The 24,929-nt window shown below is 41.3% G+C and overlaps 2 protein-coding genes across 3 annotated transcripts in view; both read left to right on the forward strand.

Annotated features, from left to right (window-relative positions):
* The first annotated feature begins 529 nt into the window (after window positions 1-529).
* LOC103060178 (radial spoke head protein 6 homolog A-like) lies at window positions 530-11,956 on the forward strand. Its single transcript, XM_007440481.2, has 6 exons — window positions 530-1,143; window positions 2,314-2,548; window positions 4,782-5,540; window positions 7,251-7,389; window positions 8,767-8,884; window positions 11,725-11,956. The coding sequence occupies exons 1-6, from the start codon at window positions 530-532 to the stop codon at window positions 11,954-11,956; spliced, it is 2,097 nt and encodes a 698-aa protein (XP_007440543.2).
* A 3,946-nt stretch (window positions 11,957-15,902) lies between these two features.
* CENPE (centromere protein E) overlaps window positions 15,903-24,929 on the forward strand; it is a 56,320-nt gene continuing 47,293 nt past the window's right edge. For both annotated transcript variants that reach the window (XM_088133015.1, XM_088133016.1), the window contains exons 1-7: window positions 15,903-15,973; window positions 16,769-16,863; window positions 18,170-18,259; window positions 18,337-18,455; window positions 19,443-19,565; window positions 22,641-22,722; window positions 23,313-23,380. In XM_088133015.1, coding sequence (XP_087989141.1) covers window positions 15,918-15,973; window positions 16,769-16,863; window positions 18,170-18,259; window positions 18,337-18,455; window positions 19,443-19,565; window positions 22,641-22,722; window positions 23,313-23,380 — 633 coding nt within the window. In that variant the 5' untranslated portion in view covers window positions 15,903-15,917. The remainder of the gene's footprint in view (window positions 15,974-16,768; window positions 16,864-18,169; window positions 18,260-18,336; window positions 18,456-19,442; window positions 19,566-22,640; window positions 22,723-23,312; window positions 23,381-24,929) is intronic.

The raw sequence follows: 24,929 nt of genomic DNA on the forward strand, positions 1-24,929 counted from the left end.
CATCATGCAAGATGATCTGGAAATGACGTTGAAGTAGCCAAGAAAAGGTGCAGAGGATCCCCCAGGGTGTACCATGCAGGCAACAGAAAAGCTGCAACAGGGTCAAGGCAGAAGAGTTGAGAGTGACCCCTAGTCAATGGAGCGATTTGGCTTATCCAGGACACCTGGGTGGTGTCTCCTGGGTCTCTTTGGAGGGAGGCATGCAACGGACGTGCTCACCCAACAAACTCAACGATCTTGGGGTTCAGCTCGATTCATGCCTTGGGTAACCCAGCCAACTGGATTTCAGCACCGTGGGTGAACAGCGCCCGGCGGTCCTGGCCGGCCGTTTCTCGGGGCTACCCCTCGCGGCTCCCTTCTCCGCGGCTCCCGGGCAGGGAAGAGGCCGGAGCGTCGCAGCCAATCCGCTCTCCCTAGCAACAGTGCCCGGTTGACCTTGGCAACGCTCCGCGCAAACTGCAAACCGTGAAGCGTTTCTGCAGCGGAAGGCGCCGGCGGCGGCAGACCCCGCGCTCGCCCACTTTACCAAATGGCAGACCCCGAAGAACCGCCGGTGCCCGAAAATGAAGGGAGCCTCGAGCCCCCCAGCCAGGACCAGCCCGACCACCCCAGCGAGCCCGGCATAGGCCACGGCTCCGAAGCGAGCCAGCCGCCGGGCCAGGTACCCCTTCAGCCTCAGCGAAGCGCTATCTACCAGCCCGAGCAGCCGCGGCTGAACGTCTACGAGCAGCAGGAAGGCAGGGGCACCCAGTACCAGCCCCAGCAGGCCAGAGGCGCCCTTTTTCAAGCAAGGGGCGGCATTCCGGATTCGAGGGGCGGCGTGTCTTGGCAGCCGCCGCAGCAGATCGGGAGGGGGAACGTTCAACAGCCCTCCACTCCCTCCGGAGGCGCGCCTCCGGATCAGGGGTGTCTGCCGGGGGCGGAGAGCAGCGTTCATGGCTCGGCCGCCAGGAGCAGCCACGTCCTGCAGTCTGAAAGCGTAGGCCATGGCCCTTATCAGCCCCATGAACCTGGATACCTGTCTCAGCTGGGGATGATGAGCTTATACGAGGACCAGATTCCAGATCCGGGCCCCCGGGCTCTGGCGATAAAGAATGCCAAAGCCTACCTGTTGAAAACGAGCGTCAAAACGGGCGTGAGCTTGTGAGTAGCAGCAGGACCACCTCTTGGCCAGGAAGGCTGCCCCGCGGGCACCGATGGTTCGCGGGGAAAAAGCAAAAGAAATTGCAGGCAGTACTGGGTTCACCCACCCCGCTCCGTGTAACTTTTGTGGTTGTGGGAAGCCAGCCCTTGTGAGTTTTCAAGCCACAGATTAAACTGTGGTTTAACATATGAGCCAACGGGTGCATTTTAGAGCTGGACTGGGAAGCCAATCACAAAAGAATAAGAAATCTAGGGATATCTGATCTCTGCTGCAGAAGCCCGGCTGGACACTAGATGGCAGCAAAGAGACAGAGGAAACGTCACACCTTTGCATCCAGACCTGGATGTTTGCAATCCAGATCTGATAAACGTGCCAAATCTGCAACTCCAAAAATTACCAGAACTGATAGAAGAGGTTGATCTTGTTTATCTCCAAGCCCTTTACTTAAAGATATTAACCCCCATCCCTTAAATATTATAAAGGAGTACTGAGCTTTTAAAAACATTTAAGTTGAAAAATAATCATTTCCAAACATGTCGCTGGGTTAGTTTGCTTCAGTAAAACCTGAGTTGTGTGACCTATCTCAAAAATTAATACTTTTAATAGGTCTACTATACCTTGGTGGCAAAGATCCACATGACTGCTAAATGACAGCAAAGAGTTTTCAGTGTCTCTTTACTGACATCTGGATTTTTGAAACTCTAAATTTGTTATGGTACACACTTGTGGATTGCGCTATAATAAATTTAGCCCACTTCATCAGATGCATAACATATTACCTTGAGAACTGGACTGCGGACCATAAAAGTTTGTACCATTATTTATTTCCTATTAGATGTATATTATGCCTTTTGTACAGGAGCTCCAAGTAGTGTGCATAATGTTCCCACTTACTGCTTTTCCCTTGTGAGGTAGGTTGGGCTGGGACAGAGTTACTGGCCAAAGTCACCCCGTGAGCTTCTGTGATGGAAGGTGGACTAGAACCTGGGCCTCCTTCCTCCTAGTCCAACACCTTAGCCATAACAAAATTTGTTATGTCTTCAAGGTGTCATAGGTCTTCTTGTTTTGACAAACATGATTTTAAAGCTAATGAACTAGCATGGGAGAGAAACTGCCAGCGATTCGTGCTAGTAGTTGGTCAATGGCAATTCTTTCTCATAATTACATAGGTATGACCATCTTGCTGACATGTTGGCAAAGATTCTAGAAGAACGACCTGAAAATCCAGCAGATATAATTGAGAACATCAGTAAGGACATAAAGTGTGCTCGATTCCAGAAGAAATTGGACACCCTCCGAGATGAATTTGAAAAACATCCAACATTTGAAATGGCTGAAATGTATAAGACTCTGTTCCAGAGGGGTGGTGGTGATGGCACAGATCAAGAACCAGAAGAGGAATTGGTGAGTCAATCCAATATGTAAGCATGAAATCATACAGACATTTCCCTTCCTTAGAATGTGAGGTGTAAGATAAATGCTTGAACAAAGTATTTTCTTTTTCTTCCCTCCTTTAATTTCCATCCCTCTCTCTCTCTCTCCCTTTCAACTGACTCTTTCAATATACCTAAATCTTAGAAATTCACAGGTCATACCAGTGGGAAGAGTTATTTATATGTATTTTTAGAAGCTAATAACTTCAGCATATCTAAATTTCAGCATGCTCCTTTGATTTCCAAGCTGCTAAGCCCATTAATGGGAATGCCATCAACTGTTGCTTTGTGGAATGTTTCTGCTCATATTCCAGCCTACTCAGTTATCCTTTGGCTATTGGAAGAGAAGACAATAATCACCTATTTGAAACCACTTTGGCTATATAAGAATCTGTACTTAGAGAGGTGCTTGTTTTGACTACATACTATGCCATGTGAAATACGTGTATATGGAAGAAACCAACCTATACATCTAAGTTAAATTAGTACCAGATATGCTAAGGTGCAGATTTAAATTAGTCTTCAAGGGAAGTAAATGTTTGCTGTACAGCAGAGATAGGCAATTTTATGCCTTTGAAATATTTTGGACTTTCTCCAACCAGCATGGCTATGGCCATGTAGCCCCAAACATTTGGAGGACATAAGATTGTCTGCCTCTGCTACATAAACTTACCAGAAGGGCATGACATCTGAGGTGGAAATCTGATTCAGGATTGGGACAGGCCTGTATGTCTTATCATTCTAAATCAACCTGATGAACAGCACATCTGGAGGGCACCATACTCCAGAGAAGGCAGTTCAAAATATAACATTATAAATCAGCAATTGACCTTAGCAAGGGATGTGTACTCATTCTGCAGAAAGAACTGTTAGTGCTACCTTCAGCTTCATTCAGAATTATTGGCTCATATTAAATACTTAATAATAAACCATCAGCCCTAACTGGCATATTTTCTTTGATTGGGAACAAGTCCTTCATCCTCAGTTGTTCTGAGACTCTATACAGGCTCATTTGTCCACATCTGGATCTGAATCTCTTCTTTTTCTTCCCCATTTAGCTGCAGTTATTGCCAAGAAGTAGTCATTCCTCCCCAAATCCAAACTATTAATTAAAAAAATAATAACTTTGCAGGGTATGAGTCAATCACAAATAAAACTTAAAAACAAAGGTCTTTCAGAGCTAAAAATGGCTACAGTAGTTTTGACACTATGCCCTTTTTTCCTTTTCCTTAATTATTGAAAAGTGCAATAAAAGCTGCAAAAATTATTTAAAACTATAAACCCCTTACAGTCTATGAACATAGAACAATAATGCCAACCAGGGAGAAATGTGGGTCCTTACCTGTTATCCAAAAAATCTGATGGAACAGATACATCTTAAACTGATCCAGAAACTTAAAAATCTCCAAACAATAACTGAAGAGAAAGAATACTTGTTATTAAGAATAAATCTTAATGTATAATGAATTTTTGGCAGATATGGAACCCTAAAGCAGATTCCCACTAGATTTTAGTTGACAGGCAGATATGTAATGAGTCAGGCACTCTGATATATGTTCTTTGAGGTCCTTGTTCTCAGCCTTTTTTCCCCACTGTTTTTGAAATCAGGCTAATTTATTTACACATAGAATCCAAAGTTATTTTTTTAAAAAAACAGTAACTATAATAGGTGAAAAGCAACCAAAAGACCTTCATGGCAATGGGATTAATCAGTGTTGTACAAAGGAGATAGATAAATAGACAGAGAGACAGACAAATCTTCTATCAGTAGCAGATACTGTATTCATTCATAAATACTGTATATATTTAAATTACTAGGGGTGGAGATAAATGTTTGTGGGATTTTCCACATAATTTTCATAAACAATTTGATAGGGTTTGCAAAACCAGCTGTGATTTAGCTGGTCAACCTGATCAAATGGAGTATTATTTGCTGCCCCAATTAACGCAGTAAAATGTTCAGGGTGGAGCCCTGCACTGTAGCCTTGTACATACTAATTTTTCAAACCTATTCACTGCAGTAAACATTACATGAGAGGAAAGTTGAAAGGCTATGTATTGCTTGTGAGTGAATTCTATTCAATTCAGGGCATTGGGTTAGGTCATAAATGTGTTTAGGATTGTTCCAATAAGAATAAATGCTTATATATAATGACAGACTATTTCATTATTATACTTATCTAATTGAAGGTTTTCCCCTTTAGCCAGACACTCCTCTACCCAATGTAATGGAGACAGCCTACTATTTTGAACAGGCTGGAATTGGTTTGAGCTTGGAAGAATACTATCACATATTCCTTGCCCTCAAACAACTGGTTGCCACCCATCCAATCCAGACCTGTCGCTTCTGGGGCAAAATCCTAGGTATTGAAGCAAACTATATTGTAGCTGAAGTCGATTTCCGTGAAGGAGAAGAAGAGGAAGAAGCAGAGGAAGAAGAAATGCTTGAGGAAGGATTAAAAGAGGTAGCTGAGGTCAGGGATGAAGATGAAGAAGAAGATGAAGAAAAAGATGAGCCACCAAAACCCAACTACAAGCCACCGCCAGTAATACCAAAAGAAGATTATCGGACTGGTGCTAATAAATACACTTATTTTGTTTGCAATGAACCAGGCAAACCTTGGGTGAAATTACCCCATGTGACCCCTGCTCAGATAGTGAATGCCAGGAAAGTTAAAAAGTTCTTTGTGGGAAAGTTAGATGCCAACATTGTGAGCTACCCACCTTTCCCAGGCAATGAGTCTAATTATTTGAGGGCACAGATTGCCCGCATTTCAGCAGCAACACAGGTCAGTCCACTCGGGTTTTATCAGTTTGGAGAAGAAGAAGGGGATGAAGAAGAAGAAGGCGGAGGAGGAAGAGACAATTACGAAGAAAATCCTGACTTTGAACCCATTCCTGTGCCAGAGTTGTTGGATACCTTTTCTAACTGGGTGCATCACGTACAGAATATTTTAAAACAGGTATGCTTAGCAAAATCTGTACCTGTTGCTAAGTAGTATCAAAAAATATTTCAGAACCCCAGTAGAGCTGTAGTATCTATCAGTTAAAACTCTAGCAATTTTTGTTTTCTTATACATTCCAGAGAAAACTTCTATGAAATTTTCTCCATAATTCAAATCAATGGACAAGGATGGAAGCGTATTGTCGAAGGCTTTCACGGCCGGCATACGATGGCTGGTGTGGGTCTTCCGGGCTGTGTGGCCGTGTTCTTGAAGTTTTGTTTCCTAACATTTCGCCAGCATCTGTGACCGGCATCTTCAGAGTGCAGGAGCACAGACAGGAGCAGGGCACAGAGAGAACTGCTCCTGTCTGTGCTCCTGCACTCTGAAGATGCCAGTCATAGGTGCTGGTGAAACGTTAGGAAACAAAACTTCAAGAACACGGCCACACAGCCCGGAAGAGCCACACCAAGGATGGAAACCTTTATTGGTTTTGATCTCCTTGGTAATATAAGTGTTTTACATGCTCATTAAAAACATTAAAAAACAAGCACAGAATAGCCTTTCTTCTGCTTGTGTTCCCCAAGCATGGATACCGAAAAGTATCAGAAATAGTATAATGCTGGAAATTATATATTTATCAAAAAGTCACTGATAGCCTAATCTGCCAGTATTTATGTATAGAGATCCTTCTACTGATGTTATCTGCCTCTCACCTGTTATCTGCATTATAGTATTAATGATATGAAACAGGTGTAAGATTCTGATAGGGGAATAAGGGCAGGATAATCAACTTTACCTTATTTAGCCCTGCCATGTAAGTTTACTTAGGCTCTGGGATTAGATATATAAATATTGATGGTTTCTGGAAATTGACTATTTCTGCTCTATCTTAAAGCAATGAAATGGGAAATATTATCAGAATTCTGACAATGGAATAATAATTATGCATCCATATGATGGTTTTACATAATTATGCTTAATGTAGTTCACAAAGTATACAAATTAGCTTTCTGCAGTATTCTGAGCTACAGCAGAAGAGGATGTTTTAGATCTGCAATATTATTGTTGTTGTTATATATATAAAAAGGGGATATAAAAATATAACTCAACATGGTGAACATACCTTAACCTCCTATCTCTTCTTTTTCCCCACAACCACCACCCTGTGAGATGGGTTAAGCTGAAAAAGAGTGACTAGCCCAGAGTCACTAGCCAAAGCTTGAGATGGGCAGCTATACAAATTAAATACATAAATAAAGTCACCCGGCCAGCTTTCATGCCAAAGAGATGAAATTTAGAGTGCACTAGGCCCTCTACAACAAAATGTATGCACTTGTAAATAGGAAGTGTGATTGAAGATATTTCATAAATCTCATATGCTTACCAAAACATTCCCAATTATACAATACAAATACAAAATATTATATTTCTCATACATAAGAGAAAATGCAAATATATGACTGAAAAATGTTAAATATGTTCCTGCAGGCTTGGCATGATTTTAAAACACCAGGCAGCTCACTGGTCCTGCCAAAGCCTGACTGAGGAAAGCTAAGATAGGCCAGAGGCCAGTGGAGAGGAATTTGGAGTATGTGGTGGCCTTGTGGGCAAATGAAAACCACGAGCGGGCTTTTTTATCTTCCATGGTAGCAAAGGAATATTGTCCAGCTGGATAACTAAAAAGCCACCAACCTTGCTGTACTGTGACTCTTGTTCCTTTGGATGTAGGGGCGCTGTACCTGGGTTAATCCCTATCAAAAATCAGAGGAAGAAGAGGAGGAGGAGGATGAAGAAGAGAAACCAGATGAGCAAGAGGAGTTACAAGAAACAGGACCTCCACTTCTCACACCACTCTCTGAAGATGCAGGTACTACAGCAGAAACATAGGTTTTGTGAACATGGATGTTTTGGCCACTGAGAAAGTAGGCAATGGTCAATAATTGAGTGATTTTGCTAAAAGAAATCAATTCATCATATTTATTTATTTTATTTCTATAGCCACCTATCTCAACCAAGTGACTCTGGGCAGCAAACAATTCTAGAACAATAAAAACAATTAAAAACAATACAAAAATAAATATCTACGGCAGCTGAGAAAATTATCATACTTATCAGTATAGCCAGGAGACGGGGCCCTTAACACATTCTGGGCCCCAGGCCTGGGCACATAGCCAGGTCTTTAAAGCCTTAAGAAAGCCCAGCAGGGCCAGGGCCATCCTAATCTCTGAAGGGAGGATGTTCCAAAGGACATGGGCTACAGTTGAGATGGCACGTCTCCTGTTCCCTGCCAGCCAACATTTCTTGGCTGACGGGACCCGCAGCATGCCCAACCTGCCAGACCGAACTGGACAGGGAGAAACTATTGGGAAGAGAGAGTCCCCCAGGTAACCCGGTCCCAAGTCATGCAGGGCTTTAAAGGTGACAACCAGCACCTTGAATTGCACCCAGAAGCACACCAGCAACCAATGCAGCTTATGCAGTAGTGGTGTTATATGTGTCACATATCTGACACCATTTACTACCCGTGCAGCCACACTCTGTACCAGTTGAAGCTTCTGAATGCTCTTCAAGGGCAGCTCCATGTAGAGCACATTGCAGTAGTCCAAGCAAGAGGTTACAAGGGTATAGGTGACTGTAAGCAGGGCCTCCCAGTCCAGGAATGGGTGCAACTGGTGGACCACCTGGAGGTGTACAAAGGCCCTCCTAGCCATGGCTGCCACCTGCTCTTTGAGCAGGAGCCATGAGTCCAGGAGGATCCCCAGATTGCATACTGGGTCTATCTGGGGCAGTGCTACCCCATCCAGAACCAGAGATGGAAAACCCTTGTCTCCAGAAGGTCCAAATACCCAAAGCTACTCCGTCTTGCTTGGGTTGAGCTGAAGCCCATTGTGCACCATCCAGGCCACTACAGCCTCCAGACACTGGAACAGGACATCTATGGCATCATTCAGAGGGCCTGGGGTGGAGATATAAAGCTGGGTATCATCAGCATATTGATGATACCTCACTCCAAAATGACGGATCACCTCACCCAGCGGCCTCATGTAGATGTTAAACAGGGCAGGAGAGAGAACCGAGCCCTGAGGCACACAATTGGTACATAATTAAACTTTTTAATAAAAGGACATATTTTTCTACACACAGGACTATAGTGTCTGATCTTTTTCTTTAAGTTTATCCTGATACCATAATTTGCTAACAAAATATTTCTCAGTTATCCCAAAATCAACTTGTTTCTTAACAGACATTCAAAACATCCCTCCATGGTCTACTGAAGCTACAACACATTTAGTTCCTCAATATGCCCTTGCTTTCCTTCAAGCTAACTTGTGGCCTGGAGCATACTCCTTTGCTATTGGAAGGTAGGCAACAAGGATCAATTTGATTTTCTGATTGTTTTTGATTATAAAACCTCTGTTTTGGAATTTTCCATCTTAATATTTTAATATTTGACTTCCTTATTTATAGAGAACCTATAAGACACTACATTTATACACTTTCCATTAAAGTCAAGCCAGTAGAATTTAATGAGTAAACATTCATAAAATCATCTTTTCCACAACAAAATTTTGGATCAAGCTAAGTGGTGTGGTATACATAAATATAATACAATACATCCTTTGTCTCTTTCTGTTTCTAGCTATAAATTGTAGCACTGATCTGTTGGAAAGAAATTAAGGAGCTTGGGATTCACTGTGTCTGTCCATCAGCAAGATAGCTCTCTGAAAACAGAACAGAATGGGGTGGAATTTGTGGGGGAATGAGAAGCCAACCTGCAAAATAGGTTGCATCTAGCCAGTGTGTATGGAGAAAAAATTCCAGAAAAAAATTCCCAGTAAATCCCTATGGGAAAGGGAGGGTAAAGTACTGTACTAGATTCCTTGACGGAAATATGCAGAAGCTGTTGCCTGGACAAAAGGGGATGAAGCATTTTTTAAAGTCCAGATGGCCAGATGACATTTGGAAGCAGCTCAGACAGAGATCTCCCTAATTCACTGAACTATAAGGAAGAGGAGGTACAACACAGACTTGCAAGAGCCTGTTATTACAGCCAATCTAATTTTATTTATTTATTTATTTATTTATTTTATTTATTAATTTTTTCAACCGCCCATCTTCCCCCAATGGGGGAACTCTGGGCAATTCACAACAAACATTAAAAACATAAAATATATAAATACATAAAAAATTAATTAAAAACATTACTAAAGAGAAGGAGAGACCAAGAGGATGAAAAATCTGAGGCTGGAGGCAGAAGGCCTCTATGGGGCTAGCCATCCCCATGCTTGAGGTATTCCCACCCCACCCCAGGCCAGGTGGCAGAACCAGGTCTTCAAAGCCTTACGGAAGGCCAGGAGTGTGAGGGCCAATTGCACCTCCAGGGGCAGAATGTTCCAGAGAGCAGGGGCTACCCCAGAGAAGGCCCGCCTTCTGGACCCCGCCAGTCAAAGTTCTTTCACTGAGGGGGTCTGAAGCATGCCCTCTCTGTGTGATTGGGTGGGATGGATTGAAGTTATAGGGGAGAGGCGGTCCCTTAGATAACCTGGTCCCATGCCATGTAGGGCTTTAAAGGTGATAACCAACACCTTGAATTGGACCCGGAAGCAATCTGGCACCCAATGCAGCTCACGGAGCAGAGGCGTTACATGGGCCCTCCTTGGGGCTCCAACAATAGCCCGCGCAGCTGCATTCTGGACCAGTTGTAGCTTCCGGATACTCTTCAAGGGTAGCCCCACGTAGAGCGCATTGCAGTAGTCTATCTGGGAGATAACAAGGGCGTGAGTGACTGTTCGAAGCCTTCCTGTGGAGTTGTAGTTCCTGGTCTGATACTGTATATCTAGTGGGGCTAACAGGCAGCAAGCTAACTCTTCCATTTTAAGCCCCCTCCCACCTCTCTCCTGATCACATGACCCAGGGGGCAAGATTGCCCTGTGCTTCCCAGTACACTGGAGAAACACACTTATATGTAACATGGAGACACATACTATGGCCATGGTTGGTAAGAGATTAGAAAGAATTGTAGAAGCCATGCTTTCCTTACTGACTACTTTTTCCAAGCCAACATAATGCAAGGAACAAATTATATAAAGGGGATTGGGATTATTGCAATGGATTTGTCAGCACAAGAACCCTCTGAAATCTCAACAGAATGGGACCAAATTTGGTGTGAAGAAGCTGGCTAAAGAAAGGTCAGATTTAAAAAATGTGCCAGATTAAACTGGGAGGGTGTGGAGAAAAAAAATCCAGAAAAGTCTCCAATGGATCTCTCTGGAAGAGGGACATCTTTGTTTTAAGACTTCCTCCTTCCCAGGCATGTGACTTAGCCTGGATTGATTATTAAGAGGTTGGAAACAATTCCCAAAGCCATATTCTGCATGCTTTCCTCAACTTGCTCACACCTGATTTCTGGACCTGCACAATCTGCTCAGCATTGACCAGGAAGGTATAGCCACACCAAAGAGGACGTTTGTAATGTGTTCTGAGTTAAGGGTTGTTGTAGTGTTAAATTAAGCATTGTCTATAACCATGTTTTAATTCCACCGCTAACTAGAAAAGCAGTACTAAAGGGCCCTATTATACAAAATGTGTGTTTTGCATTAGTTTAGGAATTTTCAACATAGAGCTTTTTAATTACAGTGATGCACTATCAAACTAACTTTATAAACTGATATCTTAAAATTGATATTTAACAAAAGATGTCCATTTCATTTGCCTGAGTTTCTGGTTTTATGAAACAAAGCCAAAAAAATTAGTTCAACCATGAAAAAGAAATTGCTAAAGGCCAAACTAGATGTCACACCAATGTACGTTTTGTTGATAGCTAATAAGCTGCCAGTTGTGTAGGCAGAAGAATACCACTCTATGTATTTTTAAAGCTATAGTCTTGCATCTGTTTTCTGGGAGTAAACCCCAATGAAGAAAATTTGAATAGATGTGCTGTGCTGCAAACCTGCAACACATGCAGAATGGGCAAAAGAAGGAGAAAACCTGGTGGGACATATACAGTGTCTAGTCTACATATCAGTTTTCCCCATTTTGGTGCAATCCAGATCTAGTGATCATGTTGGCTGGGAATTCTGAGGCTTGGGAGTCCCACCTTGATTGGAAAAGAGTGGTATAGATTAGGGGGCTGGAGGAGAGGGGTGTTACCAATTAGATGTGTATTTTCATTAATGTTAGGATCTTCTGCTTTTTCTTTTAGGAGATTTGATAACATCTACATTGGCTGGGGTCACAAATACAGTTCAGATAATTTCAACCCTACATTGCCACCCCCAGTGCAGAGTGAATACGTTACTGGACCTGAAATCACTGAAGCATTTGATCCAACTGTGGAAGAAGAGCTTGCACTCAAGGCTGCACAAGAGGAGGCCCTGGAAGCAGAAGAAATGGAAGAGATGGAGGAGGAGGAAGACGAGGATGAGGATGATTAAGTTTGAAAGAGTTATGTTAGTTGTACTAGTTTTCCTAGGGATTGATAAACTTTTATACACATGTATTCTGATAAACACTGTATTGTATAATATATAGCTTATTTGTCAATTTCAAATAGTGCTTTGTGATGTTTTGTTCTGAACTGATATTTGATTGTGGGAAAACATCTTTGCTATGTGCAATATAATTCTATTATCTATTTTTGTCAGAAGTAAATCCCATTTTCATTGGGATATTTTCCCAGGCTTTACTGCCCTTCACAATATCAATAAATAAGGCAGCAATTTTAAGTACCCTTTAAGTACAGCCTTTGCTAACAGGACTTGCTTCTGAGTAAATAACAATTTATCAAATCCCTCCCTCACCCACAGGGTATAGTGGTTTTACCTTTATGATGTAAACTTTGACTGCATAAACATGACACAGAAAGCTGGAAGGCTTGGTTAAAAGGACAGGCCACAATGGTAACTCATATTTAACCAAGCTTTGCCCCTCTGTCTTCAAAAACCAGAACTTGTAATCTACCACAAATCTTGGATCCAGATCCCAGTTTTCAGCATACCTTTGGGGCAGCTGTTTCAGTTAAACAGGTTAAGCCTAGACTTCCATCTGATACACTCTAAAATAGGAACAAATGTTAAGATATGAACTTATGAATGTGGGCACAAAAGTATTTGATTATATTTTATTGCATTAAAATTTAATGTACTGTGTGCAGATACCAAGAAGCCAATTTGGTGTAGTGGTTAAGGCACCAGGCTAGAACCTGCTGGTCATTCTCTCTCAGCCATAGGAAGGAGGCAGTGGCAAACCACTTCTGAACAACCTTGTCAAGAAAACTGCAGGGATTTACTCATCAGAAGTCAACGCTGACTCAACATGCACACACAAGCAAGTTGGTAATGGGAGCATACAAATTGAATAAATAATCCAGGCTTCTCGGGTAGGTATGGTGAACTGAAGACAGCTCTCCGAAAGCAGAGCCAATGACCACTGCAAAGACCAAAGAACTGGTGAGTAGACCAGCTCCCTGGAACCTCTCCAGATAAGGAGAGGATGGGAGATTGCCCACATGTGCTCTGGAAGTCTGCTTCTTGTGAGGAAACCACAGGACAGGGGTCTCTTGCGAGTCTGAGTGCCAGGAGACGAAGGGATTAGCCATCTTGCTCGCAACCACGGTGGAAACTTTTAAAGGACACTTAAGTTCACAAACCTCAGTTTCTAATCACTTTTGGAAATTGCTCATTAACTACTTCTAAGCTATTAAAGACTTTTGGAATGACAAGTTTGAAAATGTCAGGTGAGTCTGCCTTTAATCCTGAATGAATAAGTTTAAGAATTTAAAAAATCTGAAATAAACAGCAAAAAGCTAAATAAGATTTTGATCTTAGAAAGTTATAAATGTCCACATAAAATTGGAATATTTTTTGTTATAAATTTTAATTGTATATTTATTTATTGTTTTAATATGTTGTGAGCCGCCCAGAGTCCCCCATTGGGGAGAAGATGGGCAGGGATAAGATAAATAAATAAATAAAAAAAAAATATTGAAACTCTTACAATAAGATTTTGGAATTAATTATAAAGTACAAACAGCTTCTTGTGGAATAGATCCTGTTTTGGTTTATATAAGACAACACATAATTTTATGATTTTAAAAACTGGACACTAGAGGGGACTAAAGATTTTAGGTAAAGATATATAGGCCTGCAAGATGGTTATGACAATAAAAATACTAAAGGAGACTTTTGAAGAATGGAATCAGAAAATAGTAGCCACAATATTAACTATGTCAGTAATGATGTCTGCTTCCATGGATAGATGTCCAAAATATGTTATTGAAGAAATTACAGATGTAGAACAAGTTTTACCTGACAAAATAGAGATGGTATTGAAAATGGATTTACAACTGACACACCAAAAGAATGATTTGGAAAAAGATGTTTCACTGGATCTACTAAAGAAACTGGGTGAGGTTTTAAAATTTAAAAAGGAAATACAAATGACAAACCAAGAGTGACCTGGATAATTTTTTTCCTTCTGGATTTACAAAAGAGACTTGTTAAAGCCTTGAAGAGCTCTGTGCGATGGGACAAAGAAAAAATGAAATCAAACACTACAACAATATTTTAACGAACTAAAGATTAAGACTGTTAGAAGTAAAAGGAAGGAAATACAAAGTTGGTTTATTTGATCAAGGTTGAAATAAGATATGTTGTTTTGGCTACCCTTTTTGGACTTTCTGCTGACACCAGGACTGAAAATCCATGTTTTATGGATTTGTTTATAGATAAGAGATGGGATATGAGATGAAGAGATAAATATAACTTTAGAGAGGGTGAAAAGGTACTAAATTTGTTTATACTTGTGATGAAAGTTAGAAGTCACTTCTTTATATATTTTTCTCTTTATTATATTCTTTTCTCTTTCTTTTTCCTGCACTATTTACAATCTTTTTAATCTCTCCATTTATTTTAAGTTTAGTTTGTATTAGATTTTACTATTACAAAAATTCTTAATCAAAATTATATATATGTAAAATAATCCACAATAAGCTGCATTGAAACTAATTAACAGGAGTTTAGTTAGGCATCACAGCTAATTACCTCACTTTCAGTGTTACTTTTCATGAGTAAATTAACAAACAAATAACTCTGAAATAGCATGTTTTGAAGAAAAAAGCAGTTCAGGACAGCAATAAATCTCAATTTATTCCTGTTTTAATTAAATTAGCTTCCAGCAGTTATGATACATCACCAAGACAAAAACAAAAAGAACAATATTTCTTAACTGCTTAACTGCTTTTGTAATCTCAATAAAGAAACACTTTCTTAAATATGGAACTGGTGGCAATCCTAGATAACCCACACACATTGCTTAAAACCACACACAATATAAAAAGCTCATAAGCGTTTTTCATATATGAGAAATCCGTAGAGTCCATGTTTTCATTCCAACGACAACACGTTTTATGCGAATCCCTCCCTTATTTTCCCAGCTGGTCGTCTTTCAGCCTTTGCTTCTCCCAGAGGGAGCACATAATCAATCACAGCGAAGTTAATTTTTTGATTTCCTCACAAGATCAGGTCGGACTACACGTCTGATCACAACAGCGTTTCGGTCTGGCCTGCAGCTCGTTCGGCCTTCTGGTTCTCTGCATCACGCAATCCCAGAAATTCGGTTTAGCACAGGGTTCCTCAACCTTGGCGACTTGAAGATGGGTGGACTTCATGGCTGGCTGGGGAATTCTGGGAGTTGAAGTCCACACCTCTTTAAGTGGCCACGGTTGAGGAACCCTGGTTTAGCAAACCACGACAGTTATATTGACCCTGGCTAAACGCACGTCCAGTACAAGAGGAAGCGGAGACGCTACCCGAACCACCCCAAGGCCTGGGACATCATTAAGGTTCAGAGATAAAATTTTCGACAAGCCGGAGCCCCATGGACTTCACAGCACTTCCGCGCTGTTTTCTGAGCTACAGCTTTCCGCGGCCTCAAATCCCGCGCGCGGAAAACAACGAAAGGTCTCTCGCGTTACAGCGCTTGACACAAGAAGGACCCAATCAGCATCCACCTTCCCGTTTCTCCTGCCTGCTAAGACCCGCCTTTTTAACTTATCAACACCACAGCTTTTTTTTTTTTTTGAAAAATAGCAAGGAATATAAACATCGTTGCTTCATTTTTCACGCTCTTGCCCACAGGAAGAAAAGAGATCGGAGTCCATGCAATATTGCCTTCTGATATTATGATTAATTATACCCTTTTTCCTCCTTACCACCCCTCAAGGGGCCGGATCCATTCGCCCTTTCCTACAACCCACTCTGAAATAATGGTTCAGTCCATCTTGGGCGGAAATGGGTGTCGCATCGCCAACCGGCCAATCAGAAGAGTCCTGGGAGAAAATTCAAATACTGAAACTCAATTTAAAAAGAAAGGTGGTAGGAAGGGAAGCGGGGCGAGATGGTGGAAGAGGGTGGTGTTACCGTTTGTGTGAGAGTGCGGCCGCTTATTGCAAGGTGATTTTATTTTTATTTTTGGATGTGAGACAGGGATTTTTGGATGTCTCGTTTGTTGCCTTTCTTTTATTTGCTGGTTTGGGGTCTTTGATCGTGAGTTTTGTAGTCGCCTTTCCTCCACGAGTTCAAGGTAGCATATGTAGGATTCTCTTTTCCAATTTTCCCTTGCAGTACGGACCTTATAAGGTAGGTTAGACTGGAGGAGGGACAGAGAAAGAAGAAACTGGCCTTATCCAGTATATAGGAAGGGAGCAGACCCCTCACCCCACCTTTCTCTGGGTCAGTATAGTGAAATGTTTAATATTGAACTATGATCTGGATGGCTTAAGTTCAGGTTTAACCTCACTATTCTATATAGTTTTCTTGAAAATGTGTCTCTGTCTGAAATGCAATCGTTGTGGAGAAAATCTGTCTATATGATTGCTTAGAGTTGACACCGACTTGATGGCATGTAATCAATCGATCTGAAATGCACCAGAAAAGACTCCTAATCGCCATAGAGGACAAGCAGCAGTTCTAAATAGCAGTGAATCAAATGGCTGTTATTCCCATTTTATACTTGGGTAAAACTACGAATGAATTCTGTACACTGTTTCTCATGTTAGTTTGCACACTAAGTTACAGAGCGTAGCATGCATTTCCCAGAAGTTTTAATATCAGAAACTACGAACATTGTACCTGGGTAAGACCAATCAACTTAAAGCTCATTAAGGGGCATGGCAATTTTTAGGGAAGAGGTTTCTCTCTATTCCTGAAATAGTCTACTAACCTGAAAACCCTGATTTGTTCTTTAAGAGAAAATGAAGACCTTGATGAAAAGGGACAGGTTTCATGGAAAAGCGAAGACTGTACTGTATCACAAATAGATGGGACCAAGTCATTTGTCTTTGGTAAGCTCTTGATAAGTCCTGAAATGTGTATTTGTGTGGCATTCAACATTAATATCTGTAAATTAGTAGAAGAACTCACAAATGGTATTTCTTGATTAATTAAAAATGCTATACTATATTTATTAACTAATACTCCTGACCTTAGTATATACATGCATACTGATTTTTTTTAAGAGAAGCATTGAATATAATTCATTGTTTCAGTAATCTGCATTTTCTTTGGTGGCTACAGGTGGCATATAGAGAGGGAGGATGTCTCTCTTCTTCCTAAGCCCAGAACAGTAACACTTGTAAATGTATGGATGAGTAATAACACTTGGACTAGTTGCACTGCTGGCACTGCTTTATCTTCTACTGCTGGTCATGCTACATTCAATACTGCCTTTAATTTTTACCTCCAAGGAGTAGCTGTTTTTTGGATCGATTCGGTTAGGACAAAGATGGGCAAATTGTAGCCTGTAAGATTCAGGTGCCCCTTCTCTGTATTTCCATGAGTCATTCTAGTGAAACTTGGCAACAAATGGGCTAATTTTTGTGACATAAATTTTCATTTAAAAAATAAGTTAGGCAAAATATGTAGCTTAAGGTTCTGTGAGGTAGAAAGCATCTATTGTATTGATTTATCCTCTAAAATATTAACAGTCCTCCTATTGATGCTCAAATATCAGAGGAGCCCTTCTTGGAATATGGTAGATTTGTTCAGCAGTCATCATTCTGGTGATACATCTGTTACTTTTCTTTATGTTGTCTAGCTTAGTTGTCTCTTTGAGTTCTGCCACTTAATATCATAAAACTTCTGTTACTTTCAGCAAATCCTTTAGATTACAAATAAGAGATTTCCCTGTTTGTTCTTTTAGTCTTTAGCCCTTTTTCTGATTTTCCGCTTTCCAACTGACTTCATTTTTCTGTAGTTCCTTTGCTAGGAATTTTATGACCTCATTCTGTCTGATCTTTTGTCTCTGGTGAATTTTCTTACATCTTCCTTCATCCCTAGAAAGATGAACTACAGTGCATTTTCCAGGTTATATTCAGAATAAATTGCATGTCTAATCATTAAATATGATATGAAAGATAATCAATATCTGTGATTAGCATAAACCAAATAACTGCAAATGCTAATATCTATCATACAGATCATTCATTATACAGTACAATTGTTGCTCACTATTGGCATAATATATCCTCAAGGAATTGGTTTTGGAGGACTGAATGTGAAATGCTGGTTTAGCTTACAAAGTATTAGCCTGATATTTTCAGGGACTGGGTTCAGTATCTACAAATTAAGTCTGTTTTTCTTCTTTTGAAGATCGTGTGTTCCACTCTGAGAACAGTACAAAGGAAGTCTACCAAGGTGTGGCTGCTCCTATTATCAAGTCAGCTGTTCAGGGATATAATGGTACTTTAATCATCAATCCTTTTGCATACTTCTGCACGTGGCTATTGATTTGAGCTAATCATTCTGCTTCTTTTTAGGGACTATTTTTGCTTATGGCCAGACAGCGTCAGGGAAAACCTACACAATGTTGGGTACCCAAGATAGTCCAGGTATCTTACCCATGGCAATTAATGATGTCTTCAATACTATCTGCAGAGTAAGTGATTCTACTGAATGTTTATATTTCAGCTACCCAAATAGTTTTGCAGAAACAAGTAAAACTAGTATTCCTAGCTTCACTTATGCCAGTATTTTTCGGAGTGTGTGTCATGACCTCCCAGAGGCTACAAAAAAATGAATGGAGGGTTACCAGAGAGTCCCCTTCTCTGATTTACCAGCTTCATGCAAAAATATGCTGAGTTCAAACCAACTCTCCAGAGCCCTTTATGGAAGCTGTGAATGTTCTTTTGATTTAACACCACTCATGTGCCTTTTAAAGGAAGAGTAATCAGGGAGGATTCTGTGCAAAATTCTGGCCACCTGACCTGACCTTCAGTCTGTACAAGGATTACAGTGGAAAGGATGAGAGGAGGGGTTGGGGTATATCAGTGGGTCTGCCAGAGCCAAAACCAAACTACAGCATGCTCAGAGTTCTCACTGGAAAGCGTGCTCATCTGCCCAGAAAAAGTTGGGGTCATACAGAACTCATTGGGAGGCTAGACAAAAGGATGTGGAGTAATCTCATTAGTTTGCTTTCAGATGTAATTAGCCATGCCTGAAAAATAATTTTGGGAGAGTGCCCACAATATGCTTTCAAAATTCAAAACAGCAGCTAAAGCTTTTTAATCTTATAGAGAGAGTAGGGTTTAAGTTCACTGCACATTCTGTAACTTGGGACTGTTACAAGTTGAGGAACGGTAGAAGACTGCATTTTAGCCAGAAAATTCTTATGGATAATAGTGTGTTATCAATGTATAAATTTGCCTTTCTTTAAACATGAATCCTCTGATGTTGGATTGCACCTTCCATCATCACTGACCAAGATGGCTGGATGTAATTAGAGTTGTAGTCTAGCAAGTAATAAACTATGGCTGGGAATACAGATAGGAAAGCTTTATGATTAATGGCATTGAGAATAAAAATATATTTGCAGAACAAATTGTCTTTAAACATATTGATGAATGCAACATCTCATAATTTTTAGATTCCAAATAGGGAATTCCTACTCCGTATATCATACATGGAAATTCATAATGAAACTATACAAGATTTGCTATGCAGTAACATTAGGAAAAAGAAGCCATTAGTTGTTCGTGAAGACATCAATGTAAGTACATGAGGCCAAACAGATCCTTTCATTATGGAACAATGTGGTCTTGAAATCAACCTTGTTGGCAGGGTGTCTGCTTTATTCTTGTGTGGTTCTGGTTTGCTAAAATAATTCTGTTCTGAAAATTGGCAAATTCATTTCTTTGGTTATAAATCCAATGTACTATCTTAAAATGTAGTGTCAGAAGACTGATCTGTAGATTCTGATCAGTCAGTGCCGCAGATGAGTCAGGCTTTTAAAATTTCTAATAATTTAACAAAAACAACCTTGGGGGAAAGATGAAGCTGTTGTGTTGTTTGAGTTCTCTGAGTATGTTTTGGGTTGCAGATGTTTCATTTCCATATTAGGTGTCATAATCAGTGTAGGAGAACTAAGGATGCTTAATTATGCTGCTGAAACTAAGGGAGGGAGAAGCATTGAGAGGGAAAACATAGGTTTGAATAACTTGGAAGGTCATCCTTGGATCCTGTAAATATCATTTTATTTAAGTATTTATTTCCAATATTTGTATGCTGGTCATTGCCAAAGGTTCTAGGTGGCTAACAATTAGACACGTGTTAGGAAAAAAATCTCAGTAAAAACAAGCCCACTGGTGGTGGAGGGATATCAATAGCATCATAAGGGGGAGAGAGAGATAGATGAAGTCATGTATCCACCAATGCATTCCAGCATTGAAAGCATGCCTTCTTCCTAGAATAAATGGAAAAACTGGAACCTAACTGCTCCCTGAAACCCAGGAGGGAAGAGGTAGACTGGATATCCATAGAAAGGGATTTCTAAAGTATGGGAGTAGTGATAAGAATGCCTCTGTTCTAGCTCCCATTGGATGGTACTGCAAAACGCTATAGTAATCAAAATGTGTCCACAACAAGAGGCTGAGTTTGATACCCCCCATTTTCAGATCACATTGCATTTGCCCCAGGACAAAAACTAGATCTAAGGTGTGACCTCCCATGTGTGTTGGGCCTTTAATAAGTTGGGTCAGGTCCATGGTTGTGGCCATGAAATCCTAGGTAGCTCCAGACTCCTCACCAAAGGAAAGCAGGTTGAAGTCTCTCAGCACAAGCAGTCTGGGAAACTACACAACCATCCATGTGATAAAGGTGAGCCACCAGGGTAAGGGCAGATGCCACTGTGCAGCAGGAAGGATGGTATACAAGGATCAAACCCTTTGGGCCCTGCTGGACAAATAGGGTCTCATATCTGGTTATCTGTGGAGTAGTCCCTCTGGATGCCAGCAGAGTCACGTGGATGAAAATGACTACCCAACTCACCTACCTGGGGCCATAGCTTCAGGCCATAGCTGGAGTCAGACCAGAAACCCATGTGGGCAGTTCTCCAAGAGGGAAACGTCCCCCTCCTCCCCCAAGAAGTGTTGATGATGCAGGCCATATCTGTTCTCTCTTCCATGATTAAATCATGGATGAAGATGGTTTTTATTACAAACAGACCTGGTGTTCCACAAAGTCCTAAAGCTCCAGAGACCTGAAACCCTAGCTCTTGGGATGAAGACTGAGAACTGGAAGTGGGAATCAATCAGAGATATCTATCCCTCCTTTCCTAAGTGTGGCCCACTCCCAGCCTTCCACCATACCTCCCATTGCCCATCACAACCCATGCCCATCTTGGTGTCCACCATTTGCTAGACCAGGAAAGCACTCAAGCATCAGCGCTTCACCCAATCACCTTTGGTGTCTCTTGAGCTGTATAATCGTTCCATTTACCCCATTTTCATCCACACAACCCACGTTCCATACTACTGTCACTAGAAGTAGATTGATATCCAGTACAGAAGATGCCCCCCGTGAGTGTTTTCATGTGAGGTGCAATCTCTAGGGAGTCAGGAATAAAGTCCAGTGTCCTTACAATCCCAGATTGCGATTAATAGTAAGTCTGTAACATAACACCTACCCCACCCCAGCAGCTGCAGACCTTGATCTCCTGCAACAAACCAAAACATTCCTTGGAGGTCCCAGCTACTCCTCCTCCTAGGTGTTATGGCCCTGGAGGAGGAGGAAGTGGAGCCATGGGCATTTAGTAGCAACAGTCCTAGAGTGGGTGATTCCAGCAGAGTTGAGGCCAAGGCTCCACTCTGGCTGAGGTGGATCTAGCAAGCTCCCAGAACTCCTTTCTTGCACCCACTGACAGCTTGTCAGACTCTGAACTTCAGCTACCCAGTCCTAAGCAGAGGCGTGTGATAAAGATCCAACACCCAAAAGCTGAGCTCTGTAGGTTGGAGAGACTTGCCAAGAAGCAGGTCAGCAGAAGAACAGTAATGTACCTCAGTTGGGTAGAGGCTTGGCATGGCTGATTTATTGACCTCAGTCCCTGAGAGAAAACACCGAGAACAAGTTTCAAGTGTCATCTCTGCCGTGTTTTCCTTGCTGTGCTTAGAACTCTGGATTCTGCCCCATCGTGTCTCCTGCCTCTGCCCTTGGATTCATTGTTTGATTAGATTCCTGATTTCAACCTGTACCAAGCCTGTTGACTAGGTTTGCTGTTGCCATCCTAAAATGCTGGTAAAGAGGACTTTTTTCTTCCAAAAGACTGTTCTGCCTAAGCTCCTATATCACTGGACTGGCAGGTATCCAGCAGTTCCAGCACAGATAATTGGTTGTCTGGAGGCATGGGGTGATCCAGGAAACTAAAGAAGCCAGAACAGCTGAGGCAACCAGACTCAAGATGGCAGTTGAGAATCTGAAACTATTCAGGTCTCCAGACTGGAGAGCAAATGGACTTCCTATGCTTAGAAAAAGCACCTATGTCCTGGTGTGCTACAAATCAAGGCCATGGCACACCACTTTCTTCCAGCCTCCACTCTTGCCTCACCATTGGATTGGCCTCCATGCCTCTAGTGCTGCTCTCCAGCAAGCCTCCCCATTGCAGCCACTCCCTCACCAATCTCCATTTCTCCGGGCTGTTCCTGGGCTGGCCAGGGTTTTATGAAAGTTTTATTCATGATTTAGCCAGAGTCAAACATTGAGCCCAATTAGGGATGCAAAATACAATACTCAGAACTGATATAAACTGTTGACTGATGTAATAATAACCTAATATTTCAATCTCTTGTAGAGGACAATCTATGTTGAAGATCTGAGTGAGGAAGTAGTGGTTTCTCCAGAGCAGGTTATGAGCTGGCTGGAAAAAGGAGAAAGTAAGATTTCCTATCTGACATGGTTTAAGCATACAGAGCATTTTATGCGAATCTCAGGTCTCTAGACCTGTTAAAAGTCAGGCCTGAGCATCTGCAAATGAATACACACCATCTTCAAGACACTTTTGCTTATCGTCTCCTCTCTAGAGCATACATAATATGCAGATAGATACCCCACCACACAATCTCTCTTCCTCTTGCACACAGAGAACATGCTTATGTGTGCTCACATATATAATTTTCTTTCTGCCTCCGTCAGTCACACACACAAACATACGTGCACGCATAGCAATGAAAGCACTATGCTGAAACAGCCACTGGTGGTACAGTAAGTTTTAGCCCTTTCATTAAAGATAAAAGATGAGGAAATTGCTGTGCTGCTGCCACCACTCACAGCAGGAGTGGGTGATCTGCCTTTTTGGGGAAAGTAAAGAGCTGCTATGAGAATTCCCAGGAAAGATGTGCAAAATTGGAAGGGTTATGTAGCAGTCTGATGGGTATGGGAGCTGGGGGGGAGTCGTGTGTCCATAGGCATCATCTGCTGAGCCCTAGAATAAACCAGTTCTGTATCTGATTTTTCTTCTAAACAGAAAACAGGCACTATGGTGAGACAAAAATGAATGAGAGAAGCAGCCGTTCTCATACAATTTTTAGAATGGTAAGTGATTGCTAATTTTTATGTTCCTGCCTTTTAGTTCCTGGCTAGGTGTTCAGTAGCATCTGCCACGCAGCTACTAAATAAGCACGTTATACAAAAAACTGAATGGTACTTCTCTTCCACCAGGTAAAAGAACCTGGGCTGAGGGCCGTATAGATTGAGGCACTTATGTTTTTAGTGACTCCTGTAGGACAAATAAGGCCACAGGCATGATGAAGGAAATCCTGACCTCAAGGTTTTGGGATTTATGATGATAAATTTAATGCTCCATTGGTGACTTTGAGTAGCATGTTCTTTATTGATTAGAAAACCTTAACATTGTTGCCATCTAGTTTCTTAGCATAGATACGACAAAACCTGGTTTAATACATGATTTCACAGAATCATAAGGTTGGAGGTCTTCAAGTCTGGCCCCCAGACCAGACCAGGAATCCTGAGACCATCCCAGACAAATGGCTGTTCAATCTTTGCTTGAAAACTACACTGATAGAACACGCATAATTTTGGAGGCAGGCTGTTCTACTGGTTGATAGCTCTCAGGGTCAGGAAATTCTTCATTATTTTGAGGTTGAATCTCTCTCTGTACAGCTTCCATCCATTGGTTCTTGTCCTGCACACTATGAAGAATCAATCCACACCCTATTTCTTGGGATAGCCCTTCAGGTGTGAACAGACTCTATGATGTTTTCCCTTAGCCTGTTCTTCTTTATACTTTGTACTGGGCATTATTTTCTAATAAATACAGGATACTGATAAATAAAGTAATTCCTTATGGGAAAGTATATACAATAATTAGCATCACCCAGAGATGTGTTGGGACTGAAACTCCAAGGATTCTGAGACAACATGGTTTTTGAATGGTGTCAGGCTGGGAAAGGTTGACTGTTGTTCCCTTAAGGTAGGGGAAATTAACCTGGTGCACACAGTGTACTACAATTAGTGTGATCTGTGATTCCAGTTGTGGCTTGGTGTTATGTGAACTGTAACTTTTTTTAAAAAAATAGTTCAAATAATCATGAAATATTAATTAATCCTAGATTAATAATTGGTATACATTTATGTTTTATTACTGTGTATTGTACATTGGGCTGCCTTGGAAAGCAAACTAGACATTTCAGGTAGTGCAAAATAGGCTAACTGGATGAACTTGCTGGTACAGGACTAGTTAATATAATCATATATTTTGTCAGGGTTTTGGTATCTGCACAGACCCAATTCAAAATGCTGGTTAATTTTTAAAATTATAAATAGAAGGAGGTTATCTGATGAACATCTGTAGTTTTTTACTTATTTGGACTCTAAGACCATTGTTTGGGCTCTCCTCCAAGTGTTCCTTCTTAAGGGTACCAGGTTTGGACTACAAAACTCTAGATGACTACTGTATGGCAGGAGAGGTCTTTCAGCTGTCATCAGGCGGTCCTCCAGTTTTTTGTAGCCCTACTACTGCCAGATAGGGTAAGATCTTATTAAATTATATTGATTTATCTATGACATGCTTTCCAAGAAAAACTTAGAACCACTGAGTTGGAAGACTTTTTAGGCCCTCAAG

The sequence above is a fragment of the Python bivittatus genome, unplaced genomic scaffold (genome assembly GCF_059951505.1).
Source record: "Python bivittatus isolate LINGU-HERP-01145 unplaced genomic scaffold, Pbiv_v1 ctg000070_np1212, whole genome shotgun sequence".
In the NCBI taxonomy this organism is placed as follows: domain Eukaryota; kingdom Metazoa; phylum Chordata; class Lepidosauria; order Squamata; family Pythonidae; genus Python; species Python bivittatus.

Coding starts and splice junctions, on each gene's coding strand:
- LOC103060178 (XM_007440481.2), top strand. CDS start 530: ATGGCAGACCCCGAAGAACCGCCGGTGCCCGAAAATGAAGGGAGCCTC. Junction 2,549..4,781: donor AAGAACCAGAAGAGGAATTG/GTGAGTCAATCC, acceptor TTTCCCCTTTAG/CCAGACACTCCTCTACCCAA. Junction 5,541..7,250: donor TACAGAATATTTTAAAACAG/GTATGCTTAGCA, acceptor CTTTGGATGTAG/GGGCGCTGTACCTGGGTTAA.